The sequence below is a fragment of the Chamaea fasciata genome, unplaced genomic scaffold (genome assembly GCF_029207755.1).
Source record: "Chamaea fasciata isolate MVZ Bird 193981 ecotype frontalis unplaced genomic scaffold, bChaFas1.0.hap1 SCAF_18, whole genome shotgun sequence".
In the NCBI taxonomy this organism is placed as follows: Eukaryota; Metazoa; Chordata; class Aves; order Passeriformes; family Sylviidae; genus Chamaea; species Chamaea fasciata.
In genome coordinates, this window is record NW_027094103.1 from 8,751,830 (window position 1) to 8,766,863 (window position 15,034).

Genomic DNA, 15,034 nt, shown 5'->3' on the forward strand with positions numbered 1-15,034 from the left:
CCGCTCCTGTTCCCGGGCTCGGGGCTGCCGGGCGGGCTTCACCCCGGTGCGGCCGGTGGCTCCTTACACCCGCCACTTGGTCCCAGCTCCAGTGCCCCCCGCCCCGCTCCGGGACTCTGCTCCGGGACCCCGAGGCACCGCGCACCTCCCCGTCCGCCCGCGCTCCGTGCGCCGCGGGAGCAGCGGCGCCGCCGGGCACGGGGGGCGGTGCGGGGCGCGGTGCGGGCGGGGCGCGGGGCCGGCGGCGGAGCCACCTTAACGGCAGCCCCGCCCCGGTCCGCGGCGCTCATTGGCGCAGCCCCGATGGCTGAAATTCATCGCTGAAATGCAAAACTTGTTGCTGCTCCGCCAGCGCTGGGTGAGAGCGCGGCAGCGCGCGGGGAGCGCGGCGCAGCCCTCGCAGCGCCCGCCCGGCCCCGCGCCCCGGCCCCGCCGCCGCCGGAGCGCTGCGAGCCGCGGGAGCGCACGGCCGGCCGGCGATGCGGCGCGCAGCTCCCGGGCGCCGGAGCCTGTGAGCGGCGGCGCGCCGCCCCGTCGGCTCTCGGGCAGCAGCGAGCGGCGAGCGGCGGGGTGAGCGCGGGCGAGCGGCCGGTGCCGGCGGCGCGGCAGGATGTGAGCGGGGGCGGCCGAGTGGCGCGGAGCGGAGCAGCGGGGAGCGGCGGGCAGCGGGACGGCGGAGCGGCGCGGAGCAGCCATGCCCTGCTGAGGAGCCGCGCAGGATGTTCGGGCTGGAGCAGTTCGAGCCGCAGAACAGCGGCCGGAGCGGCGGGCAGGCGGAGCGGGGCTTCGGCCAGCCCGGACTGAGCATGAGCGCGCACTTCAAGGCGCCGGCCTTCCCCGGCGGCGGCCCAGCACCGGCGGACCCGGCCCTGGGAGCGCTGGGCGAGCCGCCCCTCCTGGGCATGAACATGAGCCTGGCCGGGGACGGCTACGGCTTCCCGGGCCGCGGCCCTGCCGAGCTGCACGGCGGCGGCATGCAGCCGCCTGTGCACGGCTTCTTCGGCGGACAGCAGCCGCACGGCGGCCCCGGCGGCGCCCCCCACCCGCACCAGCACCCCCCGCACTTCGGCGGCGGCTTCGGGCCCGACCCCGGCGCCTCCTGCGTGCACGGCGGGCGCCTTCTGGGCTACAGCGGCGCTCTGGGCGGGCAGACGGCGTTCGCCGACGGCTACGAGCACATGGCCGAGGGCCAGGGCGGCGAGGGCTTCGGGCAGCAGCGCCCCGGGACCTTGCCCGATTTCCAGCACCACGGCGCCGGCGCTGCCAGCCACGCCGTGCCGGCCCCCTGCCTGCCCCTCGACCAGTCCCCCAACCGCGCTGCCTCCTTCCACGGGCTGCCGGCGGCCGGCTCCTCCGAGCCCCACGGCCTGGAGCCGCGGCGGTTGCCGGCGCAGGGCGGCGTGGACTCGCTGGAATACAATTACCCTGGCGATGGCCCTGCCAGCCACTTCGAGCTGCCCGTCTTCTCCCCGTCGGAGCCTGAGGGGCAGCTGCCGCACTACGGCGGCGGGCGGCAGGTGCCGGCGGGCGGCAGCTTCGCGGGGGCGCCCGCCCTGCCCCGGGCGCCGGGCATGGCCGTGGCCAAGGCGCACCAGCCGCAGCAGCACGGCGTCTTCTTCGAGCGCTTCGGGGGGGCGCGGAAGATGTCGGCCGGTCTGGAGCCGGGGGCCAACGCCAGGCACCCGCTGATGCAGCAGCAGCAGCCACCACCACCACCGCAACCACCGCAGCAGCCGCCGGGCTTGCTGGCCAGACAGAACTCCTGCCCGCCAGCCATCCCTAGGCAACAGCAAACAGAAGCCAACGCTCCCAACTCCAACCTGCAGGACAATGGGCCCATAATGCAGAACCAGCATGCACAGTTTGAATACCCTATTCACAGACTGGAGAACAGGAATATGCATCCCTACACCGACCCCGTGTTTAATATGCAGCACCCTCCTCCGCAACAGCCACCAAATCAAAGACTGCAGCACTTCGATGCCCCCTACGTGAGCGTCGCCAAGAGGCCGCGGTTTGACTTCCCCAACACTCCTGGCGTCGAGCGCTGTGCCTCCTGGGGCGGCGGCATGCACGGCCCGGCCATGGAGAGTCACCTGTCCCCGACGGCCTACCCCGGCCTGCCGGGCGAGTTCACCCCGCCGGCACCTGAGGCCTTTGGAGGCCCATTGCCACACGGCGGCCCTGAGCACCCGGCACTGGCGCAGCGCCAGAACGCGGCCCTGGTGATGAAGCAGATGGCCTCGCGAAGCCAGCAGCGCCTGCGGCCGCCCAGCCTGCAGCAGCTGGGGCATCACGGTGAGGTGGGCGCACCCGGCGGCCTGCCCCCGCCAGCCTTCGAGCGGGAGGCTGGTGGCGGCCGCAGCTTCGATGCTCCGGCGCCCCACCTGGCCCCCGACAGCGCCTGGTTCGCAGGGCCGCCGCCGCCTGGGGAGCTGCTGCCGAGGCGCTTGGCAGCGCCCGGGCTACCAGCCGAGGCAGCCCCCCACGAGCTGGGCCTGCAGCCGGGTGGCCCCGCCGTGCTCTTCCGGCCGGGCGCCGGTGGGCTGGGGCTGCAGGAGCCCTTGCGGATGGCAGGCGAAGGGCCGGCACAGGCCCTGCCGTCGCCCGGCGTCCATCCGCCCTTCACACCCTCGATGGGTGGCCTCTCGCAGCTGCAGTCACCGGGCAGCGGCGTGGCACTGCCCAGTGCCCCTGCTGAGCGCCGTGGCCCCGCCGACTTCGCCGCTCAGCCTGGCTTCCCCTTCGCGGCGGCGGCGCGGCAGCCGGCGGCCCACGGGGCTGCACCTGCCCTCAGCGCCTCGCCAGGGGCCTACCCACCACCCCCGCCCGAGTTTCCCCCGCCACCCCCGCCACGGCCCGCTGCCAGCAAGCTGGGTGCCCTCTCGCTGGGCTCCTTCAGCAAGGCGGCCAGCAAGGACAATGTCTTCGGGCAGAGCTGCCTGGCTGCCCTCTCCACCGCCTGCCAAAACATGATCGCGAGCCTGGGCGCTCCCAACCTCAACGTCACCTTCAACAAGAAGAGCCCGGCCGAGGCCAAGCGCAAGCTCAGCCAGGCCGAGCCTGACCCGCCACCTGCTGCCCCGGACTACTTCCCAGCAGGGCCGCCAGTAGGTGGGGGTGGCACGGGCAAAGCAGCGGGCGCTGCCCCGCTGCTGCCCGCGGAGAGCAGCCTCTCGCCCGGCTACGCGCTGGAGCCGGTGGCCGGTGGCGAGGGGAAGGCGGGTGGCGGGCGGGGTCGGGGTCGCCGGAAACGGGACAGTGGGCACGTCAGCCCCGGCACGTTTTTTGAGAAGTTCTCAGCTGCCGAGGGTGGGGGAGCCGGTGTCAGCCCAGGGCAGCCGGCAGTGCCGGTGGCGGCGGGGGCCCCGCCGGGGGCTGCGGGCGCTGAGCGCGGTGGAGGCACCCCGCACGACAAGCCCCTGACCTCTCCTTCCTGGGGCAAGGGCAGTGAACTGTTGCTGGCGGAGCAGCCCGACCTGATGTCCTCCCTGGACAGCGGCATCCAGAGCGTGACCAAGTCAGACGGCAGCTCCCCGCACGTGGACTTTCCCGACGAGGTCAGCACCAGCTACGGCAACGAGGACGAGGTGTCCTCCAGCTCCGACAATGCCACCTCCAAGCCCACCCGTAGCCCGCTGCTGGGTGGTTCGCCCAAGCTGCCCCGTGGGGAGCACACACTTCTCAACGGACAGAAGCCCCTGGCCCTTGGCCTTCTCAGTACATCTACCTCGACCCCCGACAGCTATGGGCTCAGCACCACGGCAGGCGCTCACCCTGGCACGCCAAGCATGGAGCAGGTGCGGACCCCCACAAGCACCTCGGCCCAGGATGAGATCCACCCCCTGGAAATCCTGCAGGCACAGATCCAGCTCCAGCGGCAGCAGTTCAGCATCTCGGAAGACCAGCCCTTGGGGTTGAAGAGCAAGAAGGGGGAGTGTGCGGGGCAGAATGGGGACAGCGACCTGGGCAGCTGCTGCTCGGAGGGTGTCAAGGGCACCATGAGCACCATCGACCTGGACTCCCTGATGGCAGAGCACAACTCCACCTGGTACCTGCCTGGAGAGAAGGCCCTGATGGAGGGGCAGGAGGAGGACAAGCCCATGGCGCCCTGGGAGAAGCCCAAGCCCCCGAACCCCAGCAAAGAAGGTATCAGTTGTCCCACATGGGTGCTGGCACAGGGGTAGGGGTAGTTGTGGGCTGCTCAGGGATGGGGACATGGGGGGGTTGCAGCTCTGGTACTCAGGGCACACACTGGCTCCACACCCTCTCCTCCCTTGGTGGGTGCCAGGCACCTTCCCAGTCTGGACTGGGGCTGCAGGATGCTGGGTGGCTCTGCTGGGAGGGCCAGTGTCAGGGACAAAGTGCCTGCTGCCTGACTGGCCCAGGTGACAACTGCCCCGTGGCATCTCTGCTGCTAGCCCCGTCATGTCTCCTAGGGAATGGCAGGTGGGGGTCTGAGCAGAGGGGCTCCCAGTGAGAACCCCACCTGAGCTCCTGGGCCTGGGGTGCTGCAGAAGGGGACTGCAGCCTGAGGCAGCCTGAGGTGCAGAAGAGGGTCCCCCCTGCAGGGTCCCACCAGGCAGGGGGTGCTGAGGAGGGCGCTCCCACAGAGCCTGGTGCCAGCTGAACCTTCCAGCCCCCTTCCCAAAACTGTGACTGAGGTTTTCTTTCCCAAACCACAAAAACGTGAGTGTGGTGGTAGTGCTGCCCCTTCAGGTCCAGGTGCCCCCTGCTTGCATTTGGAGCCCATAGCAGTGTGATACTGAACTGAACAGCTTGTAACAAATTATTTTTCATTTAACTGAAAGGCGGTTTAAAATAAGGCTCTCTGTCTGTTAGTGTAAAACTTGCTTAGTTGACAGATGTTTAATTTTGACATTAGTTGTCATTTTTGATCCTTCCTTGTGTCCGGAGGGCATCGTAATTCCCCAGGCTTAGGAAAAAATATTTTAATGGAAAACCCTCTATTATAAAAGCTGTTTGAGATAAGGATGATTATAGGTTCAATTGGTTTCTATTTTATCTTATCAAATCCCTATTTTGCAACCTGCCTAGCAGTATGTGTGATTGTTATAATGGGTGCACATGCTGTACCTGCTATCTGAGGGCAGTCGGGTGGGTTTTGGTGTGCTAGAAATACATGTGTGCAGTTTACACAATATAAACTCATTATTTGTGCCTAGGAGAGGTGATATTTTGCTACTGCAGTGTAGTTTGAAATTGTTTTCATTACCTCTTGCAGTAGAGACCGACTTTTTACAGCCCTCCACATTTAGTAATTTTGCTAAGAAAGTTGTTGGTGAAATTAGAAGGGAGCTGGTTTGGAAACTGGGCTGTTTCCTAACCCGGTTCTGGTTGGCTTTGCAGCTTTGGCTTTCTGAAGCGTGAATCCTAGCCCCCACGGTTTGTCTCTTTGTTCATGTTTAATGCCCAGCGCAGGAGACTCTCATTTCGAGCAGAGTGTTTAGCATGCACGGCAGACCCGAGGAAGCCCATCAGCATTCTCCATGCTTCACCCAGGCAAGGACATAAATTGGTTTGTTTGGGGCCCTTCTTTTCCATTTTTAAATGGAGTTGCACACAGCATCCTTCCTGGCCCCTACTCTTTTATTGTTTCTTGTACACAACATCTAGATCTGACTGGATCAATAGCTAGTTAGCACAAATCACAGTTCCTGTCACTTCTGCCTTGGCAGGCTCAAGCACATATATACGTTCTCTCACACCACACGCACCCCGTTACCGTGTGCACTTTCACACACACACATACACAGATCTCACACCGTGCTGTGTTTAGAAATAGGTGTTGAAAGAATTAACTTGTATAGATCTCGACTTCCTGGATGAAAAAAGAAATCCTGAGCAGTGATTTAATTCTGAACAGCACATTTATTAAAAGTGTAATTTGGCTTAAAATGATCTATATTTTGTGTGTGTGTGTGTCATACAGAGCGATGCTTCTGCAGCGTCTTTTAACAGCACTCCTCCAGTCACTTTGATCACAGCTATTCTTAGTAACAGCTAGTGAAAGAAGTAATTGCTTTCTGGTCGTGATAACCACAATGTTGGTGTTAAAACAGTTCATCACTTGGAAGGAAAACCATTTAATCAGTGTTCCTATATAAGGATATGTTTTAGTATTTCAGAAGCTTAACATAAAATAGCAAACCAGTTCCACAACAATGCAGAGGCGCTCGGGTTGGTTCATGCTTTAGTCACTTCAGGGATTTGAATGGGCTGGTTCCTCAGATGAGGAAATTTATACAGAGTCACAGAGAATTTACTTTTAACTGTTGTTGGAGATGATAAAGATACAATGAGTGAGATAAAACAGGCTGTTCACATCGGTCAGTAGAAATAATTTAACTTAACATTGCCATATCCCTGAGTGTGTGAAACTGTGTTTAAGAAAAGGCTTTCTTTAGACGTGGGCTGAGATTTTAAACCTTCTCAGTCGGCTGGGGTTTGCACTGTGCTGTTTGTTCCAGCAGTAACCCAGTGCCCGGGTGGATGCGCAGGCTCCAGACAGCGCTCCTCCGAATTCAGGCAGCTCCTAGGCGTGCGGAACGCCGTGCTGGAAGGTGGGCACCGTTTTGGGGCTGGGCAGCGTTCGTGAGAGCAGCATTAGACCCAGGGTCCTCCCCAGTGCAGGCATTGCTGGGGGCTTCTGATTTACACCTGCCGTGAGAGGGCAGGCGGTCGGGGATTTATTCCCATTGTGGCGCTGCTGCGATTGGCACCGGCGGCTCCTCAGGTGCCGGGGAGGTGGAGGAAGAGGAGGTGGAGGAAGGGGCTGTGGGTGTGGGGGGCAGCTTCCCCTCAGTGCAGGGCTGGGCACTGTGTGCACTGCCTGCCACTCTCAGCCAGTGCCAGGACCGGAGGGTCCGGCTTCAGTGCTGGCCATGAAGAAAAGAGCAGGCTCCCCAAAACACAGCAGGATCAGGAACTTCTCAAATACTCTGTTAATGTGCAGGTTATGGGGGGAAGAAGTTGTTTTAATGGCTGCTCAGATTCCTTGGAGCTCACCTTTTTTTCCCATAACCGTGTTAAAAGGATTTGCTGGTCTCTGGCAGTTGTGTGAGCTGTGGGTCTGGAGGTTGCTGAGAGCAGGCACGGGTGCTGCTGGTGCCCCGCGAGGTGTGACACCTCCGACGCTGGCCTGCCGCGAGCCCTGTGCGTGCGTTCACGTTCCAGTTCGGAATGTGGTATTAGTAATGCTGCCTGGACATGGCTCTGCCCTGAAATGTGTTTTCTCTAAGGAGTTTTCTCTGATGCATCATTTCTTGTACCAACATGTTTTATGTGAAGTAGCTGGTAGGTTTTGGGTTTTTTTCCCCCCTGAAAATGCTTTCTAGAATTTCGTGTTTTCTTCCGCCTAGCAGCTTGTGCTGGGAGTGAGAGATAAATAACACTGAGTCTGTAGGGGTTGTCTTGACTTCTAACACCACAGCTCTAGCTGACAAAGAATAACCAGATCAAATTCACTTAAAAAACCGGGGCCAGTTTAATGGGGTTGTGCTTTTCCTGGTTTGACCAAACCAGAACAATTTCCCCTTCCATGAAACGTGTATTAGTATTCTTTAGAAACCCAGCAATTAACTGCTGGTGGGGTTTTGGTTTTAGTTTGTAATTGAGATTTTGAAGGTCCCATACTGCAGATGTCCGGTGAAGACATCAGTATGTACCTACAACTGTGCAGGTGTTGATTGGAAAGGATGGGAATATATTTTGCTGCTCGGTGTCTGTTGGGCTCGTCAGTCCGGGCTGACGGGCACGTGCCACGCGGCACCGTTAGCCTTCATCTGTGAGATTTTGTTAATATTTCATCCTTACACCAAACCTGTCACTGGAATGAGCCCACAGGCCAAACCCTCTTGCTGGAGCAGTGTGTAACATCTGTGAATTACTAGAAATACATTAACAAAGGTCAAATTCGGTCCAGATGCGGCCGGGAGCCTTTGTTTTCTTTCCCTTTCCAGTGCATTCTGCTGCCTGCTTTATTTTAAATACTGCTTAGTTCTTTCAGAGGCTTTACCGAGGGACTGCGTTTGTTTACTTGGACTGAGTTTGTCAGACCTCTCGTGAGGTTTTTCAGGCACTGAACCCTCACTGCAAGCGATGTGCTGTGAGCGGCTGTGTTGTAGTGAGCGCTGTGGAAGCGAGTTCAGCAGCAAAGCTCAGCGCCTTTTCCAGTGCAGGGGCTGTGATTCCCGATGCTGCTTTGTTTGTCTCACTGGGCTGCTGAAACTTACACAATTTTAACAATTTAGTGAAAAAAGAGGCTATTGCCTTTGTCTTGAAGTTACACGATACACGTATCACATATATCAAATCCACATCTTTATTAAATCATCTGGATTAGCAAGCAGAGTGACGAGGGAAGAACGCTGCCGCTGCTTATCCTGGGAGGGGAGAGAGTTTGGTGTGCATTAGATTTGGAATTAGTACGATGCTTTAAACTTTTCTAACCTGTTAAAAAAAAATAATTGGAAGGGTTGCTCCTGCTTGGCCTCATGTGAATGACAGAAATTCTCCATTGTTTACCTTGACTGACTATACTTTTTAATACTTTCTGCTAGAAAATGGTCCTGTTTAGAAATATTTTCCTTTGTTTTATAAACATTCTGTAGCAGCGTGCTTGTCGAGCTTTGTGGCATATATTAGAGAAAGCAAGGGACAGAATTTTCAGTAGTATTTCCTCTTGCTGTGATATACTAAAATATTTAGTGCAGGAAGTGTGTAAATTTATTGGCATTTCAGTAACAACTGTGGCCACTGTTTGCCTTTGCATCCACTGTCTGTCTGGCTATTAATTTTTGGTCTCTAGATTTACCTGTTCTCATTTCAGTGGACGATCTAGCTGTGTTTGAATTAATGCAGATTACCTATCTGGTTTGCATCCTGGTGCTTCCTTGCCCCAAAGTCTGTTATTTTCTGATGGCCCATTCAGTTGCAAGGTGAGTTTTAACAGGGTTGTTTTGCACACACTTGGTGTGAGGATGTGCGTGAGACAGACTTCGAGGGAGACGTTTCTTGAAATTCGTGTGTGAATGTGCTTCAGATCTTTCTGTATGATGTAAAAGGAAATGGATTAGACTTAGTATTTATATATGAGCTCGAATGACAGCATAGATTTATTTGATCTGTGATGTATTACTCCATGTCTGCTCTTAATTTTTAAGGTACAATACCTGGTTTTTTTACCAATGACCTAGTGGAATGCATGACCACAGAACTGCAAATAATATTTTGGTAAAAAGCGTTATTAATTAGCAATGTCTGTAGTTACAATTTGTTGTTACTTGTGTAGAACAAAGAATAAGGCATCAAACAAAAGTCTAACCTAAAACTAAATAGGCTGCTTTTATTTGAACCAGCTGACTCTCAGTCTCGGTAATGTTCTATACCAGGGAAAGGTTTTGGTACAGTAAAATGCCTTTATGTGGCCATATAAAATTTTAGTACTAGACAAATTACTGTATATTTTCAGTCAGTGGTTTCTCATGTATTTCTGTTAAATCTGACTGTGAGGAGAGTCTCCTCAGAAAGTGCACAGCCAGTTCTGAAATGAATCTTCAGGTGGCCTAACATGTATGCTTTGTTAACGCTAAATTTACTGAAATATCAGAAGCCGTTTAGTGATATAATTTCTCATGCACACTGAGAATATCGAAAGAGACCTGTCAAATTGTAGGCAGAGGATCATTCCCTGTTTTATCTCTGGTATAGAATAGATTGTCCTTGTGCATGTTTGGGAGTGGAGCGTGTTGGATGCAGGCAGTGTGGGTGGTGGGCGTCAGGCGCTGGTACCCACCTCGGCATCGCGCCGCGGCTCCGGCCGGCATCCGCCTCCCTGTCCAGCTGGTCTGGCTTTTCCATTGAAAAATCTACACCCTTAGAAAGAATGGTTTTTGCACCTGTAAACATATGATTAACGTTTTCAGGACGTGTTTAATATCGGTGTGCTGTTTATTTTTAAATATGAAATTATTCTTGTTTCGTGGTTTTTTTGCGGAGCGTTTTTAAAGGAGAGCCTCTGTTAGTGAGGGCTGTTCAGAACATGGCTGGCTGTGCACCCGATCATGGGTAAGGGGCATGGGGAACCTTATGGAAATCGAATAGGTGAAGCTGTGGAATCATTCAGAAAATTCAAGGTCTGCGCTCACCTTCCTGGTCTTGGTTAGATTTCTCAGTTTTTAAAATGTGATTCTGAGTTTTTGCTGTTCTGTAGATAGACCCAGTTTACATACAGTGATTAGATGATTGGCTTATATAAAAATACTGCGATTCTTTGTAGTTTTCTGCTTTTCCTTTGCCAGATGCTTTTGTGTTGGTGCAGTTAAAACATTCTGAGTTATTAGTGACCTTTTAATACAAAGGATTTGGGCTTTTTTTACAAATTTAAATATATTTTATGGATTATGTGCCAATGTTCCAAAGGCAAATGCCTTCTAAATTTAAAGCTGAGTCTTGGAACAGCTGGAGGTCTAATCCATTAATTTTTACAAGCTGACTTTCTTAATACTTCAAAGAGAACATCTTAGATGATATTGCTTTACTGTTCCCCTCTTGAGCACCCCTTCTTCTCCTCTCCCTACCAGTGCCCTCTCCTCTAAGGCTTCATGTTCCGCTCATCTCCTGGCAAGTGACAAAGGCATCTGGATGGGGGGAATGCATTTTCCTTAGTTGATGTAATAAGTTTTAAGACTCGATGGTGTAGAAATGTGCCTTTCTTAGTGTTGCACTTATCCATAGTAATGCAAAAATACGTGGTCACCACTGTTCTGTGTTTCTTTCCTGTACTTGGGTTATTTTTTGTGGCAGCACAGGCATTGTCACGGGAGTATTTTTGCTCCGTGCTTGTGCGCTTTTGAGACACCTGACTCACACGTAGGGCACATCCCTCTCCGTAGGATTGGGTCTGATCCATGCTGACCGTTTGGAAGTCGTGTTCTCCCAAGTCTTGCCTTGCCCGTTTGGGCAGGAGCTGCCCTGGCACCGCCGACGATGCCGCTCCCCGGGATGCACGTGTGCATCCATCATGGGCTGCTCCCGAGCAGCAGCCGAGTCGCAGCTGCAGGCTGAGGTGTTTGGATGCTGCAGGAGTCTCAGCTGAGGTGTTTGGAGCTGCAGCGGGCCACTGTGTGTCTGTTTGTTTTCAATTCCAGCAAATCTGTTTGTGTCTGCTCAGAGTTCTAACGTAACACCACTGAGCAGGACGCTAGGCGGTCTACATTTTTTATTAGCTTTTAACATTTGTCTAAAAAAGCTTTTCTTTGTTTGGTAAGCAGAAATCTGGTTACATTTAAGCGCTGCTTTGATAGATTTTTTACTTCTAAATAAATGCAGTTTATTTGAGTTTAAACACAGACAACACGTGTGGGAGCTCGAAGGGCTCTGCTAGCTGTGACTGTGAGCGATGGGAGAGACGTGCCACAGTCCTGCTCCCGTGGCCACTTTGTGTGAACTTTGGGATATTTATCTTATCCCCCTCTGTGTTTGGACCATTTAAAATACAAAATGAAGAACTTTGGTTTTTTTTTCCTTTTAACTCTCCTACCTTCAGTTCTGACTGCTGGGCCTTTAGGACTTGATCCCCTTGATCCCAGCAAAGCCTGAGATTGGTCAGTAGTTGGAAGACAGCGGGGGTTTTTTGTGGTAAAATATATGTTTTCAGAGTTAAGTCTGCATTTAATTAATTTTGTGAATTAGTATTCACAAAATATTCGAAAGCATTCTGTTGCTAATAGAAAGATCATCCTGAGGCTGGGGAAGCACAGTTAATTGAAAAAGCAGCCATTTGTAAAGTGAAGAAAATTTTAAAACATTTCATACCCTAATTAAGAATGTACTTCTGAGTTAAAATTGAGAATATTAATTTGCCGTGTGAAGCAAATACACTGCAAAGCCCTGGAAAGAGTCATATCCTTCCTTCCTCCTTAATCCTCTCCAAAAATGCAGTTTCAGAAGAAAGGCATGACTTTTTTCTTTTTTATAATGTAGCCTGAAACCATTTTGCTAGAAAGATGTAAATTGATCTATTAACATAGGAAATGGAGGTTGGGCTGGGGTTATTATCTGGTCAGAATTTTAGGATCTCTTTCCTAGAAAAATCTTCCACTAATTTTTTTTTTTTTTGGGGGGGTGGGGTAGGTGGGTATAATATTCCTCTATAATGGCATTTAAAAACGCAGAGGGTGCTGTCGGTCTGAGGCACAGCTGCTCATCACTGCGAGCAGTGCTGCTCCCTGGGGAATGGGGCTGAGCCTTCCCTCCCGTGCACTGCTGGAGGTGAGGCTGCCAGTGGAAACGGGTGGGGAGGGAGTGTCTGTTCCTGCTCCTGCCTGCATGGCTCGGTCAGTCAAGGCATCGCCGCCGTACTTACAGAAATTGGGGTTTGCGTGTGATTTAGAGTGCAGCCGAGTCCATATTCAGGTCCCACTCTAGGATTATTTTTGTTTAAGATCATATTTATTGCACCATAAATTGCCGTGGTGCTTTAGAAACCTGGGAGATGTTCCCGCTGCTGAAGATTTACTGTCCAGATGAGGTGAAACAGGCGTTGTTGGGCTGGGCAGCTGCCGGTTCGGCGCCAGAACACGCTGTGATGCCACCAGGGCTTGGGCAGAGGATGCTGGTGAGGTGCACAGTGGAACTGGAGTGCACTTGGGTACCCAGCAGAGGCTGGCACGCTGGCACTGAATGCTGCTGGGTTGGGCGTGTGGGCAGGGAATGAAGGGCTGAGAGCATCTCATCCCACCTGGTGATCTCATTTCTGCGTGGATTCCTTCTTGGGAGGGGATGGCGCGGCTGCACTGCCCTCTCCGGGGCAGCATTTCTTCTCTTGTGGAAGAAAATAAACCCAAACCCCAATTACGGCACTTCTGATCCGTGTGTGAGTGAATTTCTAAGTAAGTTTGTCAGTCTTAGCAGCAGGAAAAGAGACCTTGATGTTGCAGAAGTGGTTTGGTGCGAGGTGGGTTTTCACCTCCTCCCGATGCTGTTCCTGGGGTTGGAAACATCACCAAGCGAGGGCTTCTCCTCTCTGCTCCCCTGGGTGATGGAAGAGGAGGACCCAGACCCCAGGACTGAGCTGCCCAGTAGTTCACAACCACCTGGTGTAACGTATTCCTGGAGTGGTACCAAGCTGATAATTAGAAAAAGAGTGTCCCTTAGACCTGCCAGGCAGCCAGGTAGCTCTTTGCATCTAATGTTAGAGATCTTTTTGATCTGGCTCAATTGTTTTAATTTTTATTGGTGCCAAATGTTAGGCTGAAGAATGTTTTTTGCCTAGCCTGAAAAGTAACCCAAAATTTCAGACCAAGTAGTTTTAAAAGCAAGAAGATAATAAATGGGCCTATTGATTGTATTGTGCAAAAGAAAAAAAGGAGTTCCCCAGTAATTGTAATAAAAGCTACCACAATCTATGAGACAATAATTCTGAAACCCTTTAAAAATAGTATTATTATTTGAAGTGCAGAGCAGCTGGTATTTTATGATAGAACAGATTTTATTGTTGCTGGATATAGGGTCAAACGCTTGCAGCACATTTTTGATTTAAACAAACCAAAAACACAAATGCTTTTTCGAAGATAAAATCAGTAAGATTTATTTCCTTTTTTCCTGGATGCTATAGTTCCCTTCTCTACCTCTAAATATAGGCACATGCTGTTCTTTTTGTGCTGGGAGAAAGCACATGCAGCCCAGCTCCCTGTGCTCTCCCTACCATGCCATGCTTCTGGAGGCAGAGGGAAAACAAGGACTGTCCCAAGTACAATTCAAATCTCATATGAACTACTTTGAAACAGACAGATCACAAAAGGAGATTAGCAAAACATTGCTTCATTCCGGATCGTGATGATGATGATGGAAGTTTCATCCCATCATTTGCCAATTCTTTGTGCTGTTGGCAGGGTGGGTGTGAGGGTGATGGCAGGAAAATGTGCAGGGGGACAGTGCAGTGTTGGGGAAAGCTCAAGGGCCGCCCTGGTGATTTGGGCCAGCTTTGCTTTTAAACTCTGCGAATCAAAGTCATGTTGTATGTTACACGACAAAGTGGTCTGTCCTGTGTCCTGATGTTACTTATTTTACCTGAGGTGTGAATGGAAAAGGCAGAAGGGAATTTGCTTCTCCCAGTGCTCTGGGTCCCCGGGGCAGGTGACCACGGTCCTGACTTTGCCAGGGCTCCTGCTGGTGCAGGAGAGTCCAGCTACTGCGGACCAACAAACACCACTTTGTAAATGTGAGGTTTGAACAACACAGTGAAGTCTTACTCCAGATAGTTCTCCAGATCCTTTAGTGTCTTGTGTAGTTTTCCTGGAGTGGCTGATGCCAATGGTGCTACAGTGTTTCTCTTATGGAAAAAACAGATTAAAAAATCTCTTCTTTGAGCCAGACACGTGTGAGCCTCAGAGCTGGGAACGTGCCTTGGGAGATTGTGATACAATTACGTTTTATGTCTACCTATTAAGCATAATGAAGGGTTGGTTGCTGGCCTTAAATTTGGAAGGAGCTTACTGTAGAGCTTAAACCAGAAGTAGATTCCTGTAATTACTGCTTTGCTGTGCGGAGTGTGGCGAGGTAGAGGGAATAAAAACTGTTCATTGTCCAATTGTATTTCCATAACTGCTGCACTTTTAAATGTCTGTTTTGAAAGATAAAATTTTTTGTTATATTAATTTTCTGAAGTAAGCTAATAAAAGCCAATGCAGGGAAAAAAAAAAACCAAAGAGGTGAAGAATGTCAAATGAACAATGCTTAGAAAACAGGGAGCTTCAGCTTCTTCAGTGAGCTCCGCTGCGGTGCCTGGAAAGTCAGTGGCTTTGTTTGTTAAACACAGGGCCACTGTGCTGTTGTGGTTTGGGTTCGCTTGAATCTCGGATCCTTGATGATGAAATGAAAAATTGAAAAACTTCTAATTTTACGTTTGCTTTTCTTTGTACTAGATTAGGCAAACGGGGTAAAACTTGAAGCAGTCAGTTCCGAATCTGCTTCTGCTTTTCCTTGACGTTGTTCTTGCTGTGTGATGGCA

The 15,034-nt window shown here is 52.7% G+C and overlaps 1 protein-coding gene across 1 annotated transcript in view; it reads left to right on the forward strand.

Annotated features, from left to right (window-relative positions):
* The first annotated feature begins 673 nt into the window (after positions 1-673).
* Positions 674-15,034, forward strand: part of MN1 (MN1 proto-oncogene, transcriptional regulator) — a 34,690-nt gene continuing 20,329 nt past the window's right edge. The window contains exon 1 of the mRNA XM_066199780.1: positions 674-4,149. Coding sequence (XP_066055877.1) covers positions 720-4,149 — 3,430 coding nt within the window. The 5' untranslated portion in view covers positions 674-719. The remainder of the gene's footprint in view (positions 4,150-15,034) is intronic.